A 26820-nucleotide genomic window follows, 5' to 3' on the forward strand; every position below is an offset into this window, starting at 1 on the left:
AGGAATGTACTTTTTTATGCAAAATATATTACCTTTTGGAGTACCTACAAGGACGACTATACCCCTAGACCATACAGGGAAATTTCTTAGTGTGCCAATGCCTAGGGGGGCACCCGAGCCCTCCTAATGGCTGCTATACTAGGTATATCATGATTTGATGCTCCTCAGTATTATTAGTGCTAGGAGCATAGGGTACTGATTCATCAGGACTTAAGCACATGGCCAAAGGTGGCTTCCTAAATTAAACTGTATCATTGTCCTCAGTATGGTGATAGAGCAGATCTTATTTTGCACTCTGTTTTTAGATTTTGCTGGGGCAGTATTTTGTGCTGCACTATGCTATTGCTATCCCTGCTTGCATCATTTTTTTCTGCCTATTTGTAGCTTGTGTGGCCACATTCTGTCAAATTAGACTTACCTATAACATGGGGTCACTTTGAGACTTTTTTCCGAGGCCATTTTAAGTTCCAAGTCCCACCCCTGAGTATCTACATTTTCCTGCCTATTTGTAGCTTGTGTTGGCCCACATTCTGTCAAATTAGACTTACCTATAATATGGGGCACTTTTAGACTTTTTTCCGAGGCCATTTTAAGTTCCAAGTCCACCCCTGATTACTACATGGTCATATACCTATGTTTAAATTTGGAGGTGACGGATCTCTTTAAAGTAGATTTGTCACAACATGTTATAGAGCAGGAGGGGCTGAGCAGATTTATGTATAGTTTTCCAGGGAAACATCCCAGAAAAGTGTACATTTATTAATTTAAAATCTCTGCACATTCGGAGCTCAGTTGCCATGTTGGTAGTGCTGTCCGTGATGGACAGCTATCTCTGTCCTACATACTGACCGACATGGGGTCATCAGTCAATGAGAGGACTTTCCACATGATTTCAGGACATTAAATTAAATAAAAAGTTTTGCTGTTTCTTTCCCCGGAAAATTAGATATCAATCTGCTCATCATGCTCTATAACATCCTGCCTGCAGATGGCCCTGCATTTCACCGTAACAGTTTTCATTGAAATAAAGTATAACAGTTGGAAATTCCACTAGAAAAGCAAGCAAATGTTTAGTAGAGCTTGCACAGTGTGATAAAACAGTACCTTTGTTTTTTGCACTCTAACACATGAAGCTTCATGTGCAAATCAGCTATTAAGTGCACTGAGATATTCTAGCTCTGCCAATATGTACTAAACCTTTTTCCTCTCCTCTTTAATGGACAGAGCCAGATATCTGAACCTAAGTTCAGTACAATTTTAGGATGAGCGCATTGATTCTACCAGTTTTGAATATGTTCTGAATTTCACAAAAAGTTTGGATGGAAATAAAACCAATTTTTTAGCGATTCCTTTAGATGAACTGGGGTGAGAGAGAGAGAGAGAGAGTGGGTACAATCTATTTGTGTCAGGCCCACATTTTTTGAAAAAATACAGTTAATTTGAAACACAGCGAATCGTCAAATGTTCACATCAACTCTAGTACAATTCTTTATCTCACTTCACAAAAAAATTTCTTTATCTTCTTGGCCACAAGATCTACAAGAGGTTAAACTATAATTGTTATTTTACTCATCAATATACTTCTCTTTTATGTCAACAGAAAATACGCTAAATGTGATCAAGAAAAATTGCTAAATCAGGCCCAGGTAAGATTACAGCAGGCTTAACTGTGTGTAAAGTGTCTTATTCTATATTACAATGAATATCTAAGGGATTTGATGTATAATGCCCGAGCAATCTGGGATTCATGTTTCAATTTTTTTTCAATTTTTAATTACCGTATTTATCGGCGTATAACACGCACAGGCGTATAACACGCACCTTCATTTTAAGAGGGAAATTTCAGGAAAAAAGGGTAGCTCAGAACTTTTTTTTATTAATATTAATACCACTTATAAGGTAATAATGTAAAAGGATGACACTTATGGGGCTCTGTGGATGACACTTATGTCATCCACAGATCCCCATAAGTGTCATCTACAGATCCCCCATCAGATGGATAAGTGTGGAGAGAGGAGGGCGGGAACACTCATGGCGGGACCCGGTGCAGTGACTCTACTCTAATACACCGGGCCCCGCAACTGTTAAACATTCAATCTGACTCTATATCTAATTGTACGGTACTTACTGTAGTACCGGAGGTATAACATTAAGACGGCGCAGACCGGCATCTCCCTCGGTCATGCGCCGCCTGTCTCTGCTCCCTCCTGATGCGCTGCCTGCCCCAGCTCCCTCCTCATGCGCCGCCTGCCCCAGCTCCCTCCTCATGCGCCGCCTGCCCCAGCTCCCTCCTCATGCGCCGCCTGCCCCAGCTCCCTCCTCATGCGCCGCCTGCCCCAGCTCCCTCCTCATGCGCCGCCTGCCTGCTTATCTCACTTTATGAATGAACAGGCAAGCGGCCCATGACAGATTGAGCTGGGGCAGGCGCCGCATGACAGAGGGAGCTGGGACAGGCGGCGCATGAGGAGGGAGCTGCGGCAGGCGCTGCGCCGTCTTAATGTTATATATTCGGTATGTAAAAACATGGCTTCATGGATTATATCGGCGTATAACACGCATACATCATTTGCCCCCTATTTTCAGGGGGAAAAAGTGCGTGTTATACGCCGATAAATACGGTAAGTATTAAGGTCACAGATAAATTAAAATGTTTTTGTTTTCCGTCTGTGATTTATTAGTTAACTAACAAATGGGGCAAATAATAGAAAGATAAATCACAGATGGTTTAGACATTTTACTTCAATCCCATTAATATAAATTGAGATACAGAATATGATGAATCAGTTTCTGAGCTTTCATTGAAGGGGCAGTATTGTAATTGATGGTAGAATTATAATGAATAGTAATAGATAAATATATGACCTGATTCCTTTTAGATACAGATTCTAAGGCATCAGAAGAACCCGAAGGAACCTTTGCCAAGATAATCCAAGTCAACAAAGGTAACAGCTTAGTTATGTTTCTCGATCAATATAAGTGATGAGTTATAGAAATCACAAAGGTAATTCTCAAGCATTTACATTAAGAAATAATTTTCGTTTTCTACTGCTATAGTGTACTTGGCATGTGGAAAGCAATATTCATTCCATTATAGCAATAGTCCTAGACTTAAAGGATATGTCCACCAATGAACAGCAATTTATATTCTACTTAGAAAATTAATTTGTATGCAAAGTTTAAAAAAAATGCTTCCAAAGGGGCATAGCCTTTATTATTGCTTTCTAACTCATTTTGAGCGAAAAATATTTATTTTCAATTTTCTTTATTAAAAATAAAATCAATTCCTTCTCTGTACAACCTAAAATTATCTAGTTCTAGTTCTGTCTTTATACTGTTGAAAGCACTCATTATAGCTCAGTAAGAAAAGAATATGGCTGCAGTAAGTTTTTATGAGCTGTTAGTAGTTCAAAGATAAGGGACACACAACCTGCAGGTAATGACTCCGAGTGAAAGTAAATGTATATGCTTACAGCTACGGTAGGCAAAGAGTTAGCCCTTTATGACAAAAACTGCTGAAACATTTTAATAAATGTCAATAAAAATTATTCTAGGCCAAAATTAGTAAAAGGTAGCCATAATAAAATTACATAGACGCATAGATTATTATATTACTTATTTGGCACTGACCCTTATGATGGCCACATTAGTTTGTGGCCTATACTCACGAGTCCTACACCTCCATCCCTTCAAAACAGCTGTTTTGCAGTAGATCCAATGCCAGAAGGTGGTGGTAAAACTACAAATTGACATTCGTTTCCATATTGGATGAACCTGGCTACTGCAGACCTTCTGAAAATTCAGTAAAGGTTCCACCTGGACAGGTTTTACAATCTGATAAACTTTAAGTGCAAATTAAAGGTTCCTTAGACTTTTTATGCATGTTGCTATTTCATTGCGTAAAATGCATTATGACAGGTTGTCTTCTCATGTATGAGATTAATCTAAATGCCAGATATAGGAACTATACCTCCCAAAATTGAAATCACCAATGAAATCATAAAGAAAACAGTAACTAATATTACCAATATGGAGAGAATATTACAGGACCTAATTGAGAATACAATGAAAAAAATTACTCTCAATCATAAATAGGATATGCAGCAGTAGTACTGTACATAAGTTGGACATTTAATTATAACTTTTCAGTCTTACTTCATGACTTCATCTCTCAATGTTGACCATGAGTTTGTAAGACTACACATGAAATATTCAGGTGGTAGAGCTTTCTAGTTTAAAGTATATATCTATACAGCATTTCAAATCTTACCCTCTTCTTCAATTAGAAAATGGCATGGACGTACATCAAGGTGACTTGTTAAAAACAACTGGACGCAGCGCTATGTCCTGCACAGATTGCTTGTGGCCCAAATCTGTCAATGGAACGGTTATTGTACCATATTCTTTTTCCTCAAATTATAGTAAGTTTTTGTATTTCTGTCTATCTCTAAGGTGGCCATACTAACTGGAAAATAGATTCACCATATAAATTTTCTTTAAACCCCAGGTAGTTTGCACCTTGCCTTGTTTAAGATGTCGATGGATGAATTTGAAACCCTTACTTGTGTGAGATTTGTGCCTCGGACAACGGAGATGGACTACATCAACATTGTGTCTTCACAGGGGTAGGTTCTTCTATTCAGGCTTCTTCAAGTTGAATTTACTAAAAGTTTATCTATAATAGTGTAATCTGTGATTACAAGTTTAAAGCAAGTAAAGAAATGTAAACCAATGTCTACTATTGTCTGTGAAGCTTGATATACCTAAAGTAACCTAAGGATGCATTTTCTAATGTAGTCTTGGTCTTAAAATTTTCCAACACTTACCAATAACATCTTCATTTCATCTTGGACATTTATTTACATAGTAAAAATGTGCTCTCTACTTACGACTCTCTATCTTGCCACAACTTTAAATAACAGGAACCTAAGATTGGTGTTTAACCAAAACCAGATTTTTAATACTAAAGGGGTTCTCAGAATGATTTAAAAAGGCCTCTAGCAAACTCTCCTAGAATATGAGTTGGACTTGGTTACCTCCACTTGCAGAGCTGCTTAGGAGTGTGAGGTGGCAGGTAGTGATGATTGAGCATGCTGTGCCAAACACCTGTTCAGCTCGAGCATCTCGATGCTCGGCACATGGCAGTACTCGGACGAGTACATGTGCTCAAGTGCAATGCTCAAATCTCCTCCCCTCACGTTTCTTTTCTGCTACGCAGCCAATAAACTTGCAGGGTGGTACTGGCACGCACTGTAATGCTGTAGCCATGTAGGCTACTTGCATTACAGTGATTGGCTGGCCGGAACGCTTCATCGGGTGCTACAAAGCACCCAATGACATGTATTTGGCTCAGTCTTAGTCAGGGAGAGCTGAGCATAGGAAGGGAAAGACAGTGTAGGGAGTGTTATTGGAAGATTTTTATTAGCAAAACTTTTCAGAACCCAAAAGTCCTTTTAAGGACTATTGTGTGTGACAGCAGCAATATATATTTTATAGCATCCAGCACTAAATAGCGTCTAATAGGCCGCTGCAGACAGTTAAATTATCCGTGCCACATCTCCTGTGTAAAGTGTGCACATCCCTAAAATATCAATGACATCCAGTGTACTTTTTCTATAGACGGTGTCCGCTGTGGACAGTTAAATTATCCGCGCCACATCTCCTGTGTATAGTCTTGACTCCGGGAGTTTAATTGTTATTGATTTTCAGTATAGTTTGACTTTGTTTATTGTAGCATGGCAGGATTTTTATCAACAGGTTTTGATGCTGATGGTTAGCTGTTAGAAGCAAAGGACATCTTCTCAGACAAACTGTTTCAGCAGAATAAATACACTCTGTCTTTCCACGCTGCATTTAAAGACTTAACAGCCACATATAAAGACCAGATTTTATCTTTGTGGGAGGTGCAGGGCTTAGAGAACTACTTAAAAAATAATATTGTACCTAGAGGCCTCCGTATCTTGCTTTTACCTGCACCAAGATTCAGGAACCCTGGTTTCCTGACCAAGTAGGAGCAGGAGGCCACAAGTAGTTTTTTTACACCTGATGCAATTACTGCTCACAGAAGAGAAACTCAACCTAGAGCAGTATAATAAAAGGTTGGCTGAGAGTATAAAGGTAGCCCAATCATTTTTCCACGAGCCGGAATTTGCTAATAAAGAGAAGAAACTACAGAACACTTTAGAAAAATTCCAATACCACCTAAAAGAGAGGAAACACCGCCAATTCATTAGAGAGCTGGCGGATTTTAAAGAAAACAGAATCTACACTCCTCTTCGCTAAACGAGTATCACTGGTAGACATACAGATCTATCTTCCACTGAGACGGACTGTTCTGACTCAGAGAAAGAGAGCAGATCAAAAACCCGTAATAAATATACGAGAGGTGGATCTGGTCGAGGCCGCTCTAGGGATTCATATTGGGGTTGTGACTCCTGTTTTTTTTGGACCTACCAATCAGGGACCAGCAAATCAAGGACCAACCAATCAGCCCCCAGTTCACCCCTTGAGAAGCCGCACAGAATCCTCCCAGTAAGTGGCCCACAGGTGGTCAATTTATCTTCCCGACCCTTGAGTAGTGCTGAGATCAAGGTTCTTGAACTGGTTCTCTCCTTTGTGCCTACACAGAACTTTCACAAGTTCTATGCCATTAAGGACCTATACTTGTTTTTTGCACAAACTTCGGTGGCACAAGTACTTTAGGCACCAGGAGAGGAGACAGTGCCAGGAACTGGGCATCCCGGCATCCCATTAGATGTTCTGTTAGACGTTCGTTTACTTTTTGATCTGGAAAATGAGACTGAACGTAGTGAGGGCACCGGCCCCTTGCATTAAACCCAGAAGTCATAAGATGCCTCCCCTTACAGGAGAAATGTCATGTATTGATGTGTTCCTTGACCTGGTAACCACCCAGCTTGAGGAACTCAGACTCCCTAACCATTGGTCCAACTGTGACTGTACCATGGCCACCGCAATATCCAACCTTGAACATGACTAGAGTTGAGCGAACACCTGGATGTTCGGGTTCGAGAAGTTCGGCCGAACATCCCGGAAATGTTCGGGTTCGGGATCCGAACCCGATCCGAACTTCGTCCCGAACCCGAACCCCATTGAAGTCAATGGGGACCCGAACTTTTCGGCACTAAAAAGGCTGTAAAACAGCCCAGGAAAGAGCTAGAGGGCTGCAAAAGGCAGCAACATGTAGGTAAATCCCCTGCAAACAAATGTGGATAGGGAAATGAATTAAAATAAAAATTAAATAAATAAAAATTAACCAAAATCAATTGGAGAGAGGTTCCATAGCAGAGAATCTGGCTTCCCGTCACCCACCACTGGAACAGTCCATTCTCAGATATTTAGGCCCCGGCACCCAGGCAGAGGAGAGAGGTCCCGTAACAGAGAATCTGTCTTCATGTCAGCAGAGAATTAGTCTGCATGTCATAGCAGAGAATGAGGCTTCACGTCAGCCACCACTGCAACAGTCCATTGGCATATATTTAGGCCCAGCACACACACAGGCAGAGGAGAGAGGTCCCGTAACAGAGAATCTGGCTTCATGTCAGCAGAGAATCAGTCTGCATGTCATAGCAGAGAATCAGGCTTCACGTCAGCCACCACTGCAACAGTCCATTGTCATAAATTTAGGCCCAGCACCCAGGCAGAGGAGAGAGGTCCCGTAACAGAGAATCTGGCTTCATGTCAGCAGAGAATCAGTCTTCATATCATAGCAGAGAATCAGGCTTCACGTCACCCACCACTGTAAGAGTCAATTTTCATAAATTTAGGCCCAGAACCCAGGCAGAGGAGAAAGGTCCCGTAACAGACAATCTGGCTTCATGTCAGCAGAGAATCAGTCTTCATATCATAGCAGAGAATCAGGCTTCACGTCACCCACCACTGTAAGAGTCAATTTTCATAAATTTAGGCCCAGAACCCAGGCAGAGGAGAAAGGTCCCGTAACAGACAATCTGGCTTCATGTCAGCAGAGAATCAGTCTTCATATCATAGCAGAGAATCAGGCTTCACGTCACCCACCACTGTAAGAGTCAATTTTCATAAATTTAGGCCCAGAACCCAGGCAGAGGAGAAAGGTCCCGTAACAGACAATCTGGCTTCATGTCAGCAGAGAATCAGTCTTCATATCATAGCAGAGAATCAGGCTTCACGTCACCCACCACTGTAAGAGTCAATTTTCATAAATTTAGGCCCAGAACCCAGGCAGAGGAGAAAGGTCCCGTAACAGACAATCTGGCTTCATGTCAGCAGAGAATCAGTCTTCATATCATAGCAGAGAATCAGGCTTCACGTCACCCACCACTGTAAGAGTCAATTTTCATAAATTTAGGCCCAGAACCCAGGCAGAGGAGAAAGGTCCCGTAACAGACAATCTGGCTTCATGTCAGCAGAGAATCAGTCTTCATATCATAGCAGAGAATCAGGCTTCACGTCACCCACCACTGTAAGAGTCAATTTTCATAAATTTAGGCCCAGAACCCAGGCAGAGGAGAAAGGTCCCGTAACAGACAATCTGGCTTCATGTCAGCAGAGAATCAGTCTTCATATCATAGCAGAGAATCAGGCTTCACGTCACCCACCACTGTAAGAGTCAATTTTCATAAATTTAGGCCCAGAACCCAGGCAGAGGAGAAAGGTCCCGTAACAGACAATCTGGCTTCATGTCAGCAGAGAATCAGTCTTCATATCATAGCAGAGAATCAGGCTTCACGTCACCCACCACTGTAAGAGTCAATTTTCATAAATTTAGGCCCAGAACCCAGGTAGAGGAGAAAGGTCCCGTAACAGACAATCTGGCTTCATGACAGCAGAGAATCAGTCTGCATGTCATAGCAGAGAATCAGGCTTCACGTCAGCCACCACTGCAACAGTCCATTGTCATAAATTTAGGCCCAGCACCCAGGCAGAGGAGAGAGGTCCCGTAACAGACAATCTGGCTTCATGTCAGCAGAGAATTAGTCTGCATGTCATAGCAGAGAATCAGGCTTCATGTCAGCCACCACTGCAACAGTCCATTGGCATATATTTAGGCCTAGCACACAGGCAGAGGAGAGGTTCATTCAACTTTGGGTAGCATCGCAATATAATGGTAAAATGAAAATAAAAATAGGATTGAATGAGGAAGTGCCCTGGAGTCCAATAATATATGGTTATGGGGAGGTAGTTAATGTCTAATCTGGACAAGGGACGGACAGGTCCTGTGGGATCCATGCCTGGTTCATTTTTATGAACGTCAGCTTGTCCACATTGGCTGTAGACAGGCGGCTGCGTTTGTCTGTAATGACGCCCCCTGCCGTGCTGAATACACGTTCAGACAAAACGCTGGCTGCCGGGCAGGCCAGCACCTCCAAGGCATAAAAGGCTAGCTCTGGCCACGTGGACAATTTAGAGACCCAGAAGTTGAATGGGGCCGAACCATCAGTCAGTACGTGGAGGGGTGTGCACACGTACTGTTCCACCATGTTAGTGAAATGTTGCCTCCTGCTAACACGTTGCGTATCAGGTGGTGGTGCAGTTAGCTGTGGCGTGTTGACAAAAGTTTTCCACATCTCTGCCATGCTAACCCTGCCCTCAGAGGAGCTGGCCGTGACACAGCTGCCTTGGCGACCTCTTGCTCCTCCTCTGCCTTGGCCTTGGGCTTCCACTTGTTCCCCTGTGACATTTGGGAATGCTCTCAGTAGCGCGTCTACCAACGTGCGCTTGTACTCGCGCATCTTCCTATCACGCTCCAGTGCAGGAAGTAAGGTGGGCACATTGTCTTTGTAGCGTGGATCCAGCAGGGTGGCAACCCAGTAGTCCGCACAGGTTAAAATGTGGGCAACTCTGCTGTCGTTGCGCAGGCACTGCAGCATGTAGTCGCTCATGTGTGCCAGGCTGCCCAGGGGTAAGGACAAGCTGTCCTCTGTGGGAGGCGTATCGTCATCGTCCTGCCTTTCCCCCCAGCCACGCACCAGTGATGGACCCGAGCTGCGTTGGGTGCCACCCCGCTGTGACCATGCTTCATCCTCATCCTCCTCCACCTCCTCCTCATCCTCGTCCTCCTCGTCCTCCAGTAGTGGGCCCTGGCTGGCCACATTTGTACCTGGCCTCTGCTGTTGCAAAAAACCTCCCTCTGAGTCACTTCGAAGAGACTGGCCTGAAAGTGCTAAAAATGACCCCTCTTCCTCATCCTCCTCCTCCTCCTCCTGGGCCACCTCCTGTTCCATCATCGCCCTAAGTGTTTTCTCAAGGAGACATAGAAGTGGTATTGTAACGCTGATAACGGTGTCATCGCCACTGGCCATGTTGGTGGAGTACTCGAAACAGCGCAACAGGGCACACAGGTCTCGCATGGAGGCCCAGTCATTGGTGGTGAAGTGGTGCTGTTCTGTAGTGCGACTGACCCGTGCGTGCTGCAGCTGAAACTCCACTATGGCCTGCTGCTGCTCGCACAGTCTGTCCAGCATGTGCAAGGTGGAGTTCCACCTGGTGGGCACGTCGCATATGAGGCGGTGAGCGGGAAGGCCGAAGTTACGCTGTAGCGCAGACAGGCGAGCAGCGGCAGGATGTGAACGCCGGAAGCGCGAACAGACGGCCCGCACTTTATGCAGCAGCTCTGACATGTCGGGGTAGTTGTGAATGAACTTCTGCACCACCAAATTCAGCACATGCGCCAAGCAAGGGATGTGCGTCAAATTGGCTAGTCCCAGAGCTGCAACGAGATTTCGCCCATTATCACACACCACCAGGCCGGGCTTGAGGCTCACCGGCAGCAACCACTCGTCGGTCTGTTGTTCAATACCCCGCCACAACTCCTGTGCGGTGTGGGGCCTGTCCCCCAAACATATGAGTTTCAGAATGGCCTGCTGACGTTTACCCCGGGCTGTGCTGAAGTTGGTGGTGAAGGTGTGTGGCTGACTGGATGAGCAGGTGGAAGAAGAGGAGGAGGAAGCCGAGAAGGAGGAGGTGGCAACAGGAGGCAAAGAATGTTGCCCTGCGATCCTTGGCGGCGGCAGGACGTGCGCCAAACAGCTCTCCGCCTGGGGCCCAGCTGCCACTACATTTACCCAGTGTGCAGTTAGGGAGATATAGCGTCCCTGGCCGTGCTTACTGGTCCACGTATCTGTGGTTAGGTGGACCTTGCTACAGATGGCGTTGCGCAGTGCACACTTGATTTTATCGGATACTTGGTTGTGCAGGGAAGGCACGGCTCTCTTGGAGAAGTAGTGCCGGCTGGGAACAACATACTGTGGGACAGCAAGCGACATGAGCTGTTTGAAGCTGTCTGTGTCCACCAGCCTAAATGACAGCATTTCATAGGCCAGTAGTTTAGAAATGCTGGCATTCAGGGCCAGGGATCGAGGGTGGCTAGGTGGGAATTTACGCTTTCTATCAAATGTTTGTGAGATGGAGAGCTGAACGCTGGCGTGTGACATGGTTGAGACGCTTGGTGACGGAGGTGGTGGTGGTGGTGTTGGTGGTACATCCCCTGTTTGCTGGGCGGCAGGTGCCAACGTTCCTCCAGAGGCGGAGGAAGAGGCCGAGGCGGCAGCAGCAGAATAGGCCGAGGCGGCAGCAGCAGAAGAGGTAGCAGGGGGAGCCTGAGTGACTTCCTTGGTTTTAAGGTGTTTACTCCACTGCAGTTCATGCTTTGCATGCAGGTGCCTGGTCATGCAGGTTGTGCTCAGGTTCAGAACGTTAATGCCTCGCTTCAGGCTCTGATGGCACAGCGTGCAAACCACTCGGGTCTTGTCGTCAGCACATTGTTTGAAGAAGTGCCATGCCAGGGAACTCCTTGAAGCTGCCTTTGGGGTGCTCGGTCCCAGATGGCGGCGGTCAGTAGCAGGCGGAGTCTCTTGGCGGCGGGTGTTCTGCTTTTGCCCACTGCTCCCTCTTTTGCTACGCTGTTGGCTCGGTCTCACCACTGCCTCTTCCTCCGAACTGTGAAAGTCAGTGGCACGACCTTCATTCCATGTGGGGTCTAGGACCTCATCGTCCCCTGCATCGTCTTCCACCCAGTCTTGATCCCTGACCTCCTGTTCAGTCTGCACACTGCAGAAAGACGCAGCAGTTGGCACCTGTGTTTCGTCATCATCAGAGACATGCTGAGGTGGTATTCCCATGTCCTCATCATCAGGAAACATAAGTGGTTGTGCGTCAGTGCATTCTATGTCTTTCACCGCTGGGGAAGGGCTAGGTGGATGCCCTTGGGAAACCCTGCCAGCGGAGTCTTCAAACAGCATAAGAGACTGCTGCATAACTTGAGGCTGAGACAGTTTCCCTGGTATGCATGGGGGTGATGTGACAGACTGATGGGGTTGGTTTTCAGGCGCCATCTGTGCGCTTTCTGCAGAAGACTGGGTGGGAGATAATGTGAACGTGCTGGATCCACTGTCGGCCACCCAATTGACTAATGCCTGTACCTGCTCAGGCCTTACCATCCTTAGAACGGCATTGGGCCCCACCATATATCGCTGTAAATTCTGGCGGCTACTGGGACCTGAGGTAGTTGGTACACTAGGACGTGTGGATGTGGCAGAACGGCCACGTCCTCTCCCAGCACCAGAGGGTCCACTAACACCACCACGACCATGTCCACGTCCGCGTCCCTTACTAGATGTTTTTCTCATTGTTATGGTTCACCACAACAACAAATATATTATTTGGCCCAATGTATTGTATTCAAATTCAGCGGGATATAAATTTGAGGCCTAGTATTTAGGCGCTGGGTGACCGGTATGGATTTAGTGACAGAATTAGACTTGGAAATGCACAGAAGCGTGTGTGTGAAGTTATTCTGAATGACCCTATGTGCACCTTCAATATTATATACCCTTTTAGGGATAGATTTCAAATAGCTCTGATATAGCAGAAACCACTAAATTATGAAATTGCTAAATTGGGAATTGTACTTCAACCCAGAACAAAAAATGTGCTTTGACGGACACTAAATATCTTGCCCAGCAACAACAGTACAGCGGTGGGTAACGAGAGATTTAGAGGGATTTAAATTTGAGGCCTAGTATTTAGGCGCTGGGTCACCGGTATGGATTTAGTGACAGAATTAGACTTGGAAATGCACAGAAGCGTGTGTGTGAAGTTATTCTGAATGACCCAATGTGCACCTTCAATATTATATACCCTTTTAGGGATAGATTTCAAATAGCTCTGATATAGCAGAAACCACTAAATTATGAAATTGCTAAATTGGGAATTGTACTTCAACCCAGAACAAAAAATGTGCTTTGACGGACACTAAATATCTTGCCCAGCAACAACAGTACAGCGGTAACGAGAGATTTAGAGGGATTTAAATTTGAGGCCTAGTATTTAGGCGCTGGGTGACAGGTATGGGTTTAGTGACAGAATTAGACTTGGAAATGCACAGAAGCGTGTGTGTGAAGTTATTCTGAATGACCCAATGTGCACCTTCAATATTATATACCCTTTTAGGGATAGATTTCAAATAGCTCTGATATAGCAGAAACCACTAAATTATGAAATTGCTAAATTGGGAATTGTACTTCAACCCAGAACAAAAAATGTGCTTTGACGGACACTAAATATCTTGCCCAGCAACAACAGTACAGCGGTGGGTAACGAGAGATTTAGAGGGATTTAAATTTGAGGCCTAGTATTTAGGCGCTGGGTCACCGGTATGGATTTAGTGACAGAATTAGACTTGGAAATGCACAGAAGCGTGTGTGTGAAGTTATTCTGAATGACCCAATGTGCACCTTCAATATTATATACCCTTTTAGGGATAGATTTCAAATAGCTCTGATATAGCAGAAACCACTAAATTATGAAATTGCTAAATTGGGAATTGTACTTCAACCCAGAACAAAAAATGTGCTTTGACGGACACTAAATATCTTGCCCAGCAACAACAGTACAGCGGTAACGAGAGATTTAGAGGGATTTAAATTTGAGGCCTAGTATTTAGGCGCTGGGTGACAGGTATGGGTTTAGTGACAGAATTAGACTTGGAAATGCACAGAAGCGTGTGTGTGAAGTTATTCTGAATGACCCAATGTGCACCTTCAATATTATATACCCTTTTAGGGATAGATTTCAAATAGCTCTGATATAGCAGAAACCACTAAATTATGAAATTGCTAAATTGGGAATTGTACTTCAACCCAGAACAAAAAATGTGCTTTGACGGACACTAAATATCTTGCCCAGCAACAACAGTACAGCGGTAACGAGAGATTTAGAGGGATTTAAATTTGAGGCCTAGTATTTAGGCGCTGGGTGACAGGTATGGGTTTAGTGACAGAATTAGACTTGGAAATACACAGTAGCGGGTGTGTGTGAAGTTATTCTGAATGACCCAATGTGCACCTTCAATATTATATACCCTTTTAGGGATAGATTCCAAATAGCTCTGATATAGCAGGAACCACTAAATTATGAAATTGCTAAATTGGGAATTGTACTTCAACCCAGAACAAAAAATGTGCTTTGACGGACACTAAATATCTTGCCCAGCAACAACAGTACAGCGGTAACGAGAGATTTAGAGGGATTTAAATTTGAGGCCTAGTATTTAGGCGCTGGGTGACAGGTATGGGTTTAGTGACAGAATTAGACTTGGAAATACACAGTAGCGGGTGTGTGTGAAGTTATTCTGAATGACCCAATGTGCACCTTCAATATTATATACCCTTTTTGGGATAGATTTCAAATAGCTCTGATATAGCAGGAACCACTAAATTATGAAATTGCTAAATTGGGAATTGTATTTCAACCCAGAACAAGAAATGTGCTTGAACGGACACTAAATAACTCGCCCAGCTACAGCACTAGGGACAGATTTAGCTGGATATAAATTTGAGGCCTAGTATTTAGGCGCTGGGTGACCGGTATGGATTTAGTGACAGAATTAGACTGGGATATGGCCAAAAAATGAACAGACTATTGCTGGTTAAATGCACTTGGTGTGACAGCTTCACCCTGATGTAGGCTTTAGCCAAAAAACAACCACACCATTGAGGGTTAAATGCACTTGGTGACAGGCGCAGCTTGCCCCTGATTTTGTATATGGCCAAAAAATGAACAGACTATTGCTGGTTAAATGCACTTGGTGTGACAGCTTCACCCTGATGTAGGCTTTAGCCAAAAAACAACCACACCATTGAGGGTTAAATGCACTTGGTGACAGGCGCAGCTTGCCCCTGATTTTGTATATGGCCAAAAAATGAACAGACTATTGCTGGTTAAATGCACTTGGTGTCACAGCTTCACCCTGATGTAGGCTTTAGCCAAAAAACAACCACACCATTGAGGGTTAAATGCACTTGGTCGCAGCTTGTGCTGGCGCACCACAAGACACAAAATGGCCGCCGATCACCCCAGAAAAATGAGACTGACAAACGGTCTGTGCAGCCTAAAAACAGTGAGCAATTGAGGATCAGCAGCTCAATGATCCACAGCTGCAGATCGATCAGTTAATCAAGTCCTTTGGAGGAGTTAATCTGCCTAATCTCGCCCTACTGTCGCAGCCGCAACCTCTCCCTACGCTAATCAGAGCAGAGTGACGGGCGGCGCTATGTGACTCCAGCTTAAATAGAGGCTGGGTCACATGGTGCTCTGGCCAATCACAGCCATGCCAATAGTAGGCATGGCTGTGATGGCCTCTTGGGGCAAGTAGTATGACGCTTGTTGATTGGCTGCTTTGCAGCCTTTCAAAAAGCGCCAAGAAAGCGTCACAAAAGCGCCAAGAAAGCGACGAACACCGAACCCGAACCCGGACTTTTACGAAAATGTCCGGGTTCGGGTCCGTGTCACGGACACCCCAAAATTCGGTACGAACCCGAACTATACAGTTCGAGTTCGCTCATCCCTAAACATGACCCCTCGGTGGTTAAACAAACCATCAGAAAAAAGGGGGTAATGTGGTGGTCATGGACAATGAGCAGTAGTGGTCTATGTTCTCAACTCTCTACACAAGTATCCCACACCATCTTGGTTTGAAGGCCGTACAGTTTTTCCAGCAAACCAGAGGGTGTCAGTACCATGCCCACAGTCTTCTTGTTCTCTAGCTTTTGTAATACGCACTGTACCATAAGATTGACCACCTGCATAGGGGCACTACTATGGGGAGTAGTTTGGTATCTCATCAAATAGCCACAGAAGTCTGCATGCGTCAGGCATGAGCAGCCACTGGCGTGTCGGAAAAAAAATAAAAAATCTCCCCAGAACCTGTCCTGCCGCAGAGTTCATACAGGTAGCCGTTAACTGCACGTTTCTGCTGGAGCAGCCTTTCAAGCATTTACAAGGTGGAGTTCCATTGCATCGGGCAGTTACAAATCAGACGTCTGACGGGCACACCACTTTACCAACTGTCAAATCTGATCGGCCTGTAAACACAAAGCTGAAAGGAGTGCCGGACCGGTGTGGCTAGTGGCTACCAGGCACAAAAGATGCAGCACAGCATTGCAACGCCTCACCTGGCACGTTGAATAGGTTCTGGGAAGCACAGCGGAAGAGACGGTAGCATCGGAAAAGGAGGAGTCAGCCGAGGAGGAGAGGGAGGATGGAGTAGGAAGAATAGGCAGGCCTGCATGCAAGGTGCCACGGGTTTTGCATGCTTGACGATTGTCAGAAGGTTCACCCAGTGGGCAGTAAAACTTATGTACCTTCCCTGCCCGAGTTTGCTAGACGACGTGTCTGTGTTCAGATATATCTTGAAACAGACACTGTGTTCCAGAAATACATTCATTTGCCGCTGAATGTGGACATATAGCTCTGGGATGCCCTTTTGGGAGAAATATTTCCTTCAGGGCACCTTCCATTGTGCCAATGGTCACAAATTTTCTAAAGGGATCCAAGGTCACCAGTTTATATGGCAGTAGTTGGCAGAGTAGCAGTTCTGACAAGGCAGCGGTCAGATGTTGGAAAAAGTTGGTTATCCGGCGTCGTCATCTTTTTTTGCTCGTACATTTGGGGCAAGGAAGCCTACCTTTTGCCAGATGAACGTGACGATGGCATGGTGGAAGGTGAAGTGGAGGAAAACTGGAAAGACAGAGGAGAAGGAGAAGAGGCAGGATAAGAAACGCCGGGAGTGTGGCTTTGTGGGTTCTTACGGTGTTTCTCCCACTGGGCTCGGTGATGGGAGGCCAGGTGCCTTCTTAAGGCGGTCGTCCCTAGGTGAGTGTTGGGCTTACAGCGACTTATGCGTTGACAGCACAGGCTTCAGATGGCAACACTATTGTCAGCAACGGACACGTAAAAAAAAGCCCACACTTAGGAACCATGTGCCGGCGTCCTGAGAGCGCCAGATGTTACCGTGCATGGTGGATGGCTCATTCCAGATACATTAGCAGTCTGCTTTTTGCCTCCTGTGCACTGTAAGTTCTGCCTGCTTTTTCTCCTTCTCCTCACTATCTGCTGGTCCGTCTTTCCCTCTGAACTCCCCTCCTCTTCCTCTCTTGTGGGCACCCACTTGACGTCCATCGACACATCATCATCGTCACCTTCACCACCACTGACATTAGAGATCTCGTAGTAGGCAGCAACAGTGGAGACCACACTCCTTGGACTGATCTGGGTACTGTCCTCAGACTGATGGGTGGCAGCCGTTAAAACCCTCCTCTTCCTGATCTGATGCCAAGAATGGCTGCACATCAGTAAGGTCTTGTAAAGAATGGGAAAATAATTCCTCTGACTCGATCAGAGGGTATATGGTGGTGTCGGTGTCTTTGGGGGTGCACACAGCAGAAAATGATGAGGGTGCAAATAGAGAGGATGAGGAGGGTGTAGAAACGGAAGGCTGAGTGAGCCACTCAACCAAGTCTGGTGCATCCTTTGACGTAAATGCACGCACATTCTGCAACTTCCCACTTAGGCACTGTCCTGGTGCACCTGCCCGACCCCTACCACCCCTGCGGAATGATCTGCCTCTTCCTCTGCCTGTCATTTTTAAAATGATCCTGTGATAAAAGTCCCTATAGAAGAGCAGTATTTGTGGAAGAAGGTATATCACACCCCTAACTCAATTTTTTTTTTTTTGGGGGGGGGGCAACTAGTATATCACACCAGTAGAAATTATTTGTTCCAATAGCGTTTGGCACTCTGTGTAGCTGCAGTATCACAGCAGAACCGCACACAACTGCTGCACAATACAAATGCACTATAATATAATTTCTATGTTAGAAAGTATATTATAATTATATTACACCCCTCAGTAAGTCACACCTATCGATAGCACACCTATACCAGTCCTTAAAAGGACATTTGTGGCCCCATTAGCTAGCGTTTGGTGTCCCTAAGAGTCTGTCCCTGCTCCACACAGCAACCTCTCCCTACACTGGCAAAAGACTGAATGTAAAATGGCGGCAATATCAGGTTTATTTGTAAGGTAGGGGTATGTCCATGTGCTGAAACATCTCAATTGGCTGTCCTTTACCACCTTATGGATGTGTCATGGGTCAAAGTTCTTCACAATGTAAAAGAATATGGCAGGCGCGAATATCGCCATATGTTCGCCTGTTTAGCGAACCGCGAATGATCAAAGTTCGCAAACCCCAAGGCCATCTGTACCAGGCACCCTCAACTCTTCAGAGCAGGGGGTGCCTGGTTTAATGCTCGGGTTCTCACACTGACTTTCATTATACTCTGGTGCTCAAGCATCCCGATGTTTTCGGCCCGGACCCCTGAGCACTAAGGTGCACGATCAACACTAGTAAGAGGGCTTCATTACATAATACGCTCTAGCACTTGCATATAATGAACATTGGTAAGTGTTCCTGTCAGGCTGCTAAGCGATGATGGCAAGATCACATCATTACTATCTATGCTCTAGCAGTATATAAGGTTTCTGGAAGCCATTTGAAATCATCCCTAGAGAACCCCTTTAATATTGCATGTCCAAGATGACATATAGAATAAAAGGTTTCATTGTAGAATGCTGTGAAATATCTAAAGTTAAATATCAAATTAATAGTAATTATCCCCTATTTCTGTTCAGGTGTGTATCATATTTGGGAAGAATAGGTGGAAGTCAGCGGGTTGGACTAGATATCAGTGGTTGTATGAACAGAGGAACTATACAACATGAACTAAACCATGCCCTGGGGTTCTACCATGAGCAAACAAGGAGTGACCGGGATAACTATGTCACCATCATGTTTCAAAATATAGCACCAGGTAAAGCCCTCACCATGAATACTTGACACTTATTTTCATAATGTCTTTCATTGCCTCTTTTTCAGAGATGCATGTGAACAGGGTTCTGGAAACCCTATTCGATTGCATTTGATACAGTTTTCTCACAGATTTAGGCCCAGTACACATGCCAAATACTCCATGACATCTGAAACACAAGCTCATAGAGATCCTTTGTCTTACAGATTACACTGGAAATTTTAACAAGCAAAACACTAACAATCTTGGTCTGGAGTACGATTTTGGATCAGTGATGCATTACAACAAGTAAGTTCATTGTATATTAATATGTGGTTACTATAAAGACTAAAACTAATACAATTATAAAATACTGTACGCTGTTCTATGATGTATCATAGAGTCACCTTCTTTTTTGTCTATTCTATCTGTCAGGTTTGCATTCAGTAACAACTCAGGAGAACCAACTATTGTGACCAAACCTGACCCAAACATCCCAATTGGACAAATAAATGGACTAAGTGTTCTAGATGTCTCTAAAATCAACCGATTGTATCAATGCAGTAAGCTTTTGCAGGTCTACAGTTTTCAAAAAGTTGCATACAAGATCCATCAGTCATTGATTAAATTAAATTTAAATTTCCCTTTTTAGATGCCTGTGCTTATTTACTTAATGAAAAAAATGGAAGTCTAACCTCCGCCAACTACCCATCAGCCTACCCCAATAATGCTAGCTGTGTTTGGCTGATCAGAACACCATCAAATCAGGTACTGTAGTGAAAAGGCACAACTATTGACAAAGAACCAAAACCTTTTTCATTTTTGACACAAGACCATATTTTCTATCACAATTTAACATCTAACATATCAGGAAGTTGATCTATATCATGATACATGGTCCACACAGTCTGGAATAATTATTGACATTATGTTACATAGACAGATTAAATTATCCAACTGTTATTGGTATTTTGTGCCCTTTTATCAATATGTTGGCATTAACTAAACCTATATCAGAATTGCTATGTATAGTTTCTATATAAACCATCACTATGATATTGGTTATTCTCCGATTTACATCCTATTTGTGTTTCTTAATGTTGGTCTTCAAGACTTATCTTTCTAACACATATAATTTCCATTACTAATGATTCAACAGACATCCGGTCATTGTGGTCTACAGTATCTACAATTGTTGTGGTCTACAGTATCTACAAGTGATTTTATCTGTTTTTCTTTATTATTTTTAGGTTGCTTTGAACTTTGTTGCCTTTGATGTCCAGTCATCTCCCAATTGTATATCTGACTATATTAGGATTTATGATGGTCCCACTAAGAGAGATCCCCTGTTGTTGGACAGAACTTGTGGCACTGGGTTGATCCCTCCAATTATTGCCTCTACTAACCAGTTACTGGTTGAGTTTTCCACTGACAGCAGTGGTACTGGGGTAGGCTTTAAAGCCTTATACAGCACAGGTACAGTATTATATTGATTAAAGTGGTTAAAAAAAACATTGCAAAATAAAATCATAAAATCTTAAAATATCCTAAAACATGTCAAGACATCCAAATCTGTAGAGATCAATTTTTAGCAGTCATCTCATTATCATCCTAAGCAGGATGACAATTAATATATAACCTATATATGGATAACACAAGAATCATCTTTCACAATAGGAGGCTACACACATCACATAAATGTTGGAGGAAACCTTTGATTTTAATTGCCAACAATTTCATGTCTCCGGAGGCCTCCTAACCCTGGAAGAAAAACAATTTGCTCTCTGAAGTAAAAAAAAATCAATTTGATCTGCCTAAGTCTCTGCCAGAGATTTTGTGTAATGTGAATTACTGGAAAACTTGTTTAAAAGGAAATTATAAGATTTTTATATTTATGGCCTTTCCTCAGGATAGACTATAATTAGGTGATCAGAGAGGGTCTGACACCCTGTGCCCATGTTGATCAGCTTCTCATAAGTGGGTCTGGCACTGGAACTACAGATCTCCATAAAATGTGTAGTGGGCAGAACTGGTTACAGCAGCACTGCTCCCATTAAAGCGATCACTGCAGTAACCAGCTCTGTCCACTACATATTGGAATGAGCTGTAATTCACCGACGTCTTACACAGGCGCTATTCAGAACAGCCAACCTTACACTATTTTGACAGCTTCTCCTGAGGATAGGTAAACAATCATAAAATCCTGAAATACTCCTTAAAGGGCTTATCCAACCAGATACTTCAGGTTTTTGGTGTAAAAATCTCATGCAACATGTCAAAAGCGGTAGATCTCCAAAATATCACAACGTGTTCTATGTTTAAAGGGGTACTGCAGTTTGTTTAAACTGATGATCTATCCTCTGGAAAGATCATCAGCATCTAATCGGCGGGAGTCCGACACCCCCTCCAATCAGCTGTTTGAGAAGGCAGCGGCGCTCCAACAGCGCCGCGGCCTTCTCACTGTTTACTGCTGGCCCAGTGATGTCACGACTAGTATCAACTTGCCTCGGCACGACTGAGCTCTGTTCACTTGAATGGAGCTTATCCCTGCCAAGGCAAGTTGATACTAGTGTCATGCCCTGCTTAGGCTATGTGCGGAGGTCTGCCAGGTTAGCAGCACGTGTGTAGCCTTTTTGTTTTGGAATTGAGCTATATCCGCCTACCTTCAGGTACACTGGGTGGGGTCATTGGTTTGAGTTTAAATTACACCCACTCCCAGTGTCCTGTGCGGCTTACAGCTTCTGTCTGGCTCAGAGGAAGGAAGGAAGGATTTGCTGTTCCTGCTCAGTACAAGATAAGTTGGTTTTGTTTTCTTGTGGTTGTCTGTCTAGGTTGTTAGAGAGACGCCTGCCCCCTCTAGGTCCTGAGGGAGCAGGCTGCCTCTTTCCCCCTTTCACCATCTTAGAGATTTTAGGGAATCTTCAGCCTAGGCACGGGGACACGTTCATTCCCACCTTCAGGGTCTGAATGTGGGCATAGAAGTCTAGGGAGAGCTGGTAGGGATTTGTCAGGAGGTGACATCTATCCCCAGCTTCTTGCCTATACACTTGTTTGTTTATATCCTGTGTATCTTGTATCCTGTCTGCCGTGACAACTAGTCATGACATCACTGGGCCAGCGGTAAACAGTGAGAAGGCTGCGGCGCTGCTGGAGCGCTGCTGCCTTCTCAAACAGTTGATCGGTGGGATTCCCGGGTGTCGGACCCCTGCCGATCAGATGCTGATGATCTATCCAGAGGATAGATAATCAGTTTAAACAAACTGCAGAACCCCTTTAAGGCAGAAAAGTGAGATTAGAACTGGATTATGGCTCATTTACTGTCTGCCGCACTTGAAATGTCACAGAAAAGTCACAAGAAGTCGCATCCTACTCCAGGCTGCTGCTTGGTGTCCTTTTTAGGGCTAAGCAATATAATGTTGCACCAAATATATGAAAACTCTGCAGCAATTAAAAATTTAGTGCAACCACACAATGCCAAACCAGACTTAAAAGTGACATGAAAACAATCTCAAATGATAAGTAACCCCTTATATGTTTACATGGCTCAGAGTTCGAAAATAAATATTTTTTAACATATATTTTTCATTTAGTTGAAAAGACTACCATTTTAAATGCAATGGCCAACTACAAGCAAATGTAAAATACATAGTATAGGATTATTTATGTACTTCAATAATGATATTAAAATGTATTTCCCACAGTGAAATGTGGAGGAACATTCTATACTCCTGAAAGAAACTTTACAACCCCCGGGTACCCCAACTCCTATCGTCCAAACATGAATTGCAACTACACCATTACAGCTCCTGTTGGAAAGAAGGTAAAGTGTTTTTTTCAGTTTGTCCAAGAAAGCCCCAAAAATATTTTCACTTTATTACTTCCGGTGTTGTCCTAGAATCTATCAGTCTGTCTGTCAAATATCTAGAAACTGTCATAAAGTGACAGCACAAAACTTAACTCCACGGGATTTTTACAATCTACACAAATTATCACTGTCTCTGGTGAACTCCTTAGTAGTGATGAGAATTTTTTTTTGCCTCTTCTGAAGTTCAGATTTGGAAAAAGATACACTATAAAAAATAAAAAATACTATAGCACTATATTAGCTGTATTTCACGAGCTATATTGCTATAACTTCTGTTTTTTAGAATATTCGTCATATTCTAAAATTTATAATATGATGAATATGACGAATATTCTAAGAAACTAAATTATAGCAATATAGCAAATATTCGTTATTTAGAATATTCGTCTTTTTTTCCCCAATCTCTACAGTCATTCGCATACTCCTCTTTGACAAGTGTCCCCGTCACCATGGGAATGTCTGTGGGTTAGAATATACCATCGGATCCGAGTTTTCACGATCTCAGGGAAAATCAGATCCGATGGTATTTTCTAACCCACAGGCGTTCCCATGGTGACGGGGACGCGTGTCAGGGAAGAGTATGTAAACGACCGTACAGATTGAAAAGAAAAATGTGAATATTCTAAATAACGAATATATTCCCTATATTGCTATATAATCGTTTTTTAGAATATTCGTAATTTTATTTTCCATATGAAAACATAGTTGCTTGTGGGCCAATGACTCATTGACCCACAAGAAAGAAGCAGGGAGGAATCATGTTTTCAGATGTGAAAAATGAAGAATATTCGATATAGCGAATATATAGCACTATATTCGTAATATTCGGGATTAATATTCGCTATTCGAATATTCGTGCTCAACACTACTCCTTAGTAATAATTCATATGTTGTAGTCTGATCCACTTGTGTTATAATGAGAGTACAATGTATTTTTCTGCTCTTTACAGATTTCCTTGACAGTTACTGATTTTCAGACAGAGGGTGATCGGTACTGCCTACATGACTATTTAAAGATCGTGGATGGGTCCACCTGGAAAGGTCCATTCTGTGGGAACCGTACAATCCCCTCTTTTACTTCTGGAAGCAATACACTGTTGCTAACATTTGTTAGTGATGGCAGCATTCAGTTTAAAGGCTTCCAGGCATCATATAAATTTGGTGAGTACCACGGCCTTGATTTTACATGTTCTTTACATTACATAGCACATTATATCTGTAGGTCGACTATACAAGTGCAATCATATATTCATAAATAATGGTATCATCCAGGAAAGAGCATGATATGGTCTAATTGCATTAGTTGTCATACCAATATGTTTTTAGAGGAAATGATAGAGGTTGTTCTCTTTGTACAATGTCCACTTGTTAGGAGACTCACTTGAAAAGATTCAAATCACAGAACATTCCTGTACAATTAGCTATTATTAGAGATGAGCGAATCGAAGTTGATAAAGTGGAATTTGATCGGAATTTCAGGAAAAATTAGATTTGGACCAAATCCGAATTGCTAAAATGGATACTGCAGGTGTGAGGACATGGAGCAAGGAACTCTGGGAAGGCGGGATCACCCATAATGCCATGCATGCAGCCAATCAGCAGCCGGCCAGCGCTGGGATGTCACAGCCCTATAAATAGCCTCTGCCATCTTGGATTCTGCCATTTTCCAGTGTACTTAGTGCAGGGAGAGATGTCAGCAGGCGCTAGGGACAGTGCTAGGAAAGACTTCATTGTGCTGAAAAAACGATTTACAAGTTCAGGGAAAGATTATTCAAGGTGTTTGGAAAGGATATGGAGGAATCATTCCACAGCATTTATGTAGAACAGGGTTCAGTAGGGGAGGTTACAGCCTGGGGAATAGGAACAATCCTATTACACCTTGCTGCACTGACTGGGGATCCAAATTGCCATTATACAGCTCTGTAATTTTTAGAAAACAGTTCTTATTATTGGGGTGCAAGTGCTGTTTGATACAGCCATTAACAGAGTTTATTACAAGAAAATATTGCTATGTCTTTTTTGTCATTGTGCGGTGCAGTTATTTGCCGTTCAGCGATGCAGTTATGTTCTAAAGCCCTTTTGTGGAGTGTATAAGTGGAAAAAAGAAAAATATATTTGCCGTACAGTGGTGCAGTTATATGTTCTAAAAGCCTTTTGTGGAATGAATACGTGGAAAAAAGATATAACTGCACAGCTGAACGGCAAATATATATTTGTTTTAAAGCCTTTTCTGTTGTGTATAAGTGGGAGGGAAAGGGCCTATTTGTTGTTCACAGTGCAGTTTTTTTGTTCTAAAGCCCTTTTGCCGTTCAGCTATGCAATTATATGTTCTAAACCCCCTTTGTGGATTGTATACTGTAAGTGGTAAAAAAATATATATATTTGCCGTTCAGCGGTGCATTTATATGTTCTAAAGCCCTTTTTGTCATTTACTAGTGGCAAAAGAAAAATATATTTGCCGTTCAGCGGTGCAGTTATATATTCTAAAGCCTTTTGTGTTACCTCCACACTATGTCACCTTGCCACTCTGTGGTCTGTTGATGCTGCTGTCACTTCCAACTATGTCATTGTGCCACTCTGTGGCCTCCTGATGCTGCTGCCACCTCCAGTCTCTGTCATTGGGCCACTCTGTGGTCTCCTCATGCTGCTTCCACTTCATCACTATGTCATAGGGCCACTCTGTGGACTTCTCACGCTGTTTCCACCCTTCCCACTTCATGACTGCACTATCGGCCTGGCTGATATCATCATTTATTTGACCCTTCTTCTTATCTGTCAGAAGTAAGGAAAAATTAGACACACAACATATTATGTCTGTTTAGCAGCTGTAAAACCTTTATGTTTCCATCAGAATTGACTTGTGATTTTGTACCCAAAAGCAGGAGTGGGTACAAAACACAGAAGACATGCAAATATTCTATTCACGTGTCATCTCTGTTTTGGATCCTCTCCTGTTTTTTTGGCATAAGCAATACTGATTGATTACTGACCAAATGCTGACCGAGTGAAGGCGGTATGCTCAACAGACAGGATCCGTTTTTTGGGGGTTATAGTTCTGACGGATCAGAGGACGTGCAAAATAATCAGTGACGTCAACACAAACTTACTGCTCACACCCACTCCACTCTGTTCGTGGGGCTATACTTGTATAAGCATTTAATAGAACAGGTTCTGTAGAAATCTATCTGCTGATGACTGCTGAGTGCGCTTCTTCCTTGGCGCTAACATCGAACTGTAAGGCTGAGTTCATACTTGAGTTATTAGTTGAGTTTTGGCCCCGTGACTGCCCAAATAAATGATGTGTGCAGTGAATCTAAGAGCAATGCCTGTGATCTGCATGTCATACTGACTCACAATATTATTTCACTACCACAGCAGACTCCCTATGAGTGTCACTGCAAGGCATAGTGTTCCACTATAAAGGCTTTCTGCAGCCAGGAAATAGACGTTTTTTAATGTGATTTGCCGCAAATAAATTCAGATCAAACCATATTGTTTTGAAAAAGGACTGCAGACATTACATTTATCAAATTTTGAGCAGTTCTTGAGACCTCCAATGATTAGCTGTTAAATGTTAGGTAATACAGCAGAAAATATTCCTTTTCCTACAGCACAACCGCAAAGAAGCATTACATAGTTTCTATGGATTCCTCTTTTATTTCCTATTTTAAAACATTTTATATTATCAAATAAACCCTATTGTAAAATGCTTTCTATGTTTTATCTTCTAATTACTGCATTGCTTTTCTATTGGTTATAAAAATTATTATGATGGATTTTTTACAAATCTATTTGGTTTTTGAATCTATCTTTGTTTATTTTTCTCTGCAGGGTAA

General features: G+C 43.2%; 1 protein-coding gene across 1 annotated transcript in view; it reads left to right on the forward strand.

Moving 5' to 3' along the window:
- The window catches only part of LOC122921319 (embryonic protein UVS.2-like), a 76821-nt gene extending 50001 nt beyond the window's left edge, over positions 1-26820 (forward strand). Inside the window, exons 9-19 of the mRNA XM_044271296.1 lie at positions 2877-2942; positions 4284-4418; positions 4505-4622; positions 18965-19143; positions 19347-19428; positions 19555-19682; positions 19772-19887; positions 20370-20595; positions 22821-22939; positions 23935-24145; positions 26816-26820. Of these exons, the coding sequence (XP_044127231.1) occupies positions 2877-2942; positions 4284-4418; positions 4505-4622; positions 18965-19143; positions 19347-19428; positions 19555-19682; positions 19772-19887; positions 20370-20595; positions 22821-22939; positions 23935-24145; positions 26816-26820 (1385 nt within the window). The remainder of the gene's footprint in view (positions 1-2876; positions 2943-4283; positions 4419-4504; positions 4623-18964; positions 19144-19346; positions 19429-19554; positions 19683-19771; positions 19888-20369; positions 20596-22820; positions 22940-23934; positions 24146-26815) is intronic.

The sequence above is a fragment of the Bufo gargarizans genome, chromosome 11, assembly GCF_014858855.1.
Source record: "Bufo gargarizans isolate SCDJY-AF-19 chromosome 11, ASM1485885v1, whole genome shotgun sequence".
Classification (NCBI taxonomy): Eukaryota; Metazoa; Chordata; class Amphibia; order Anura; family Bufonidae; genus Bufo; species Bufo gargarizans.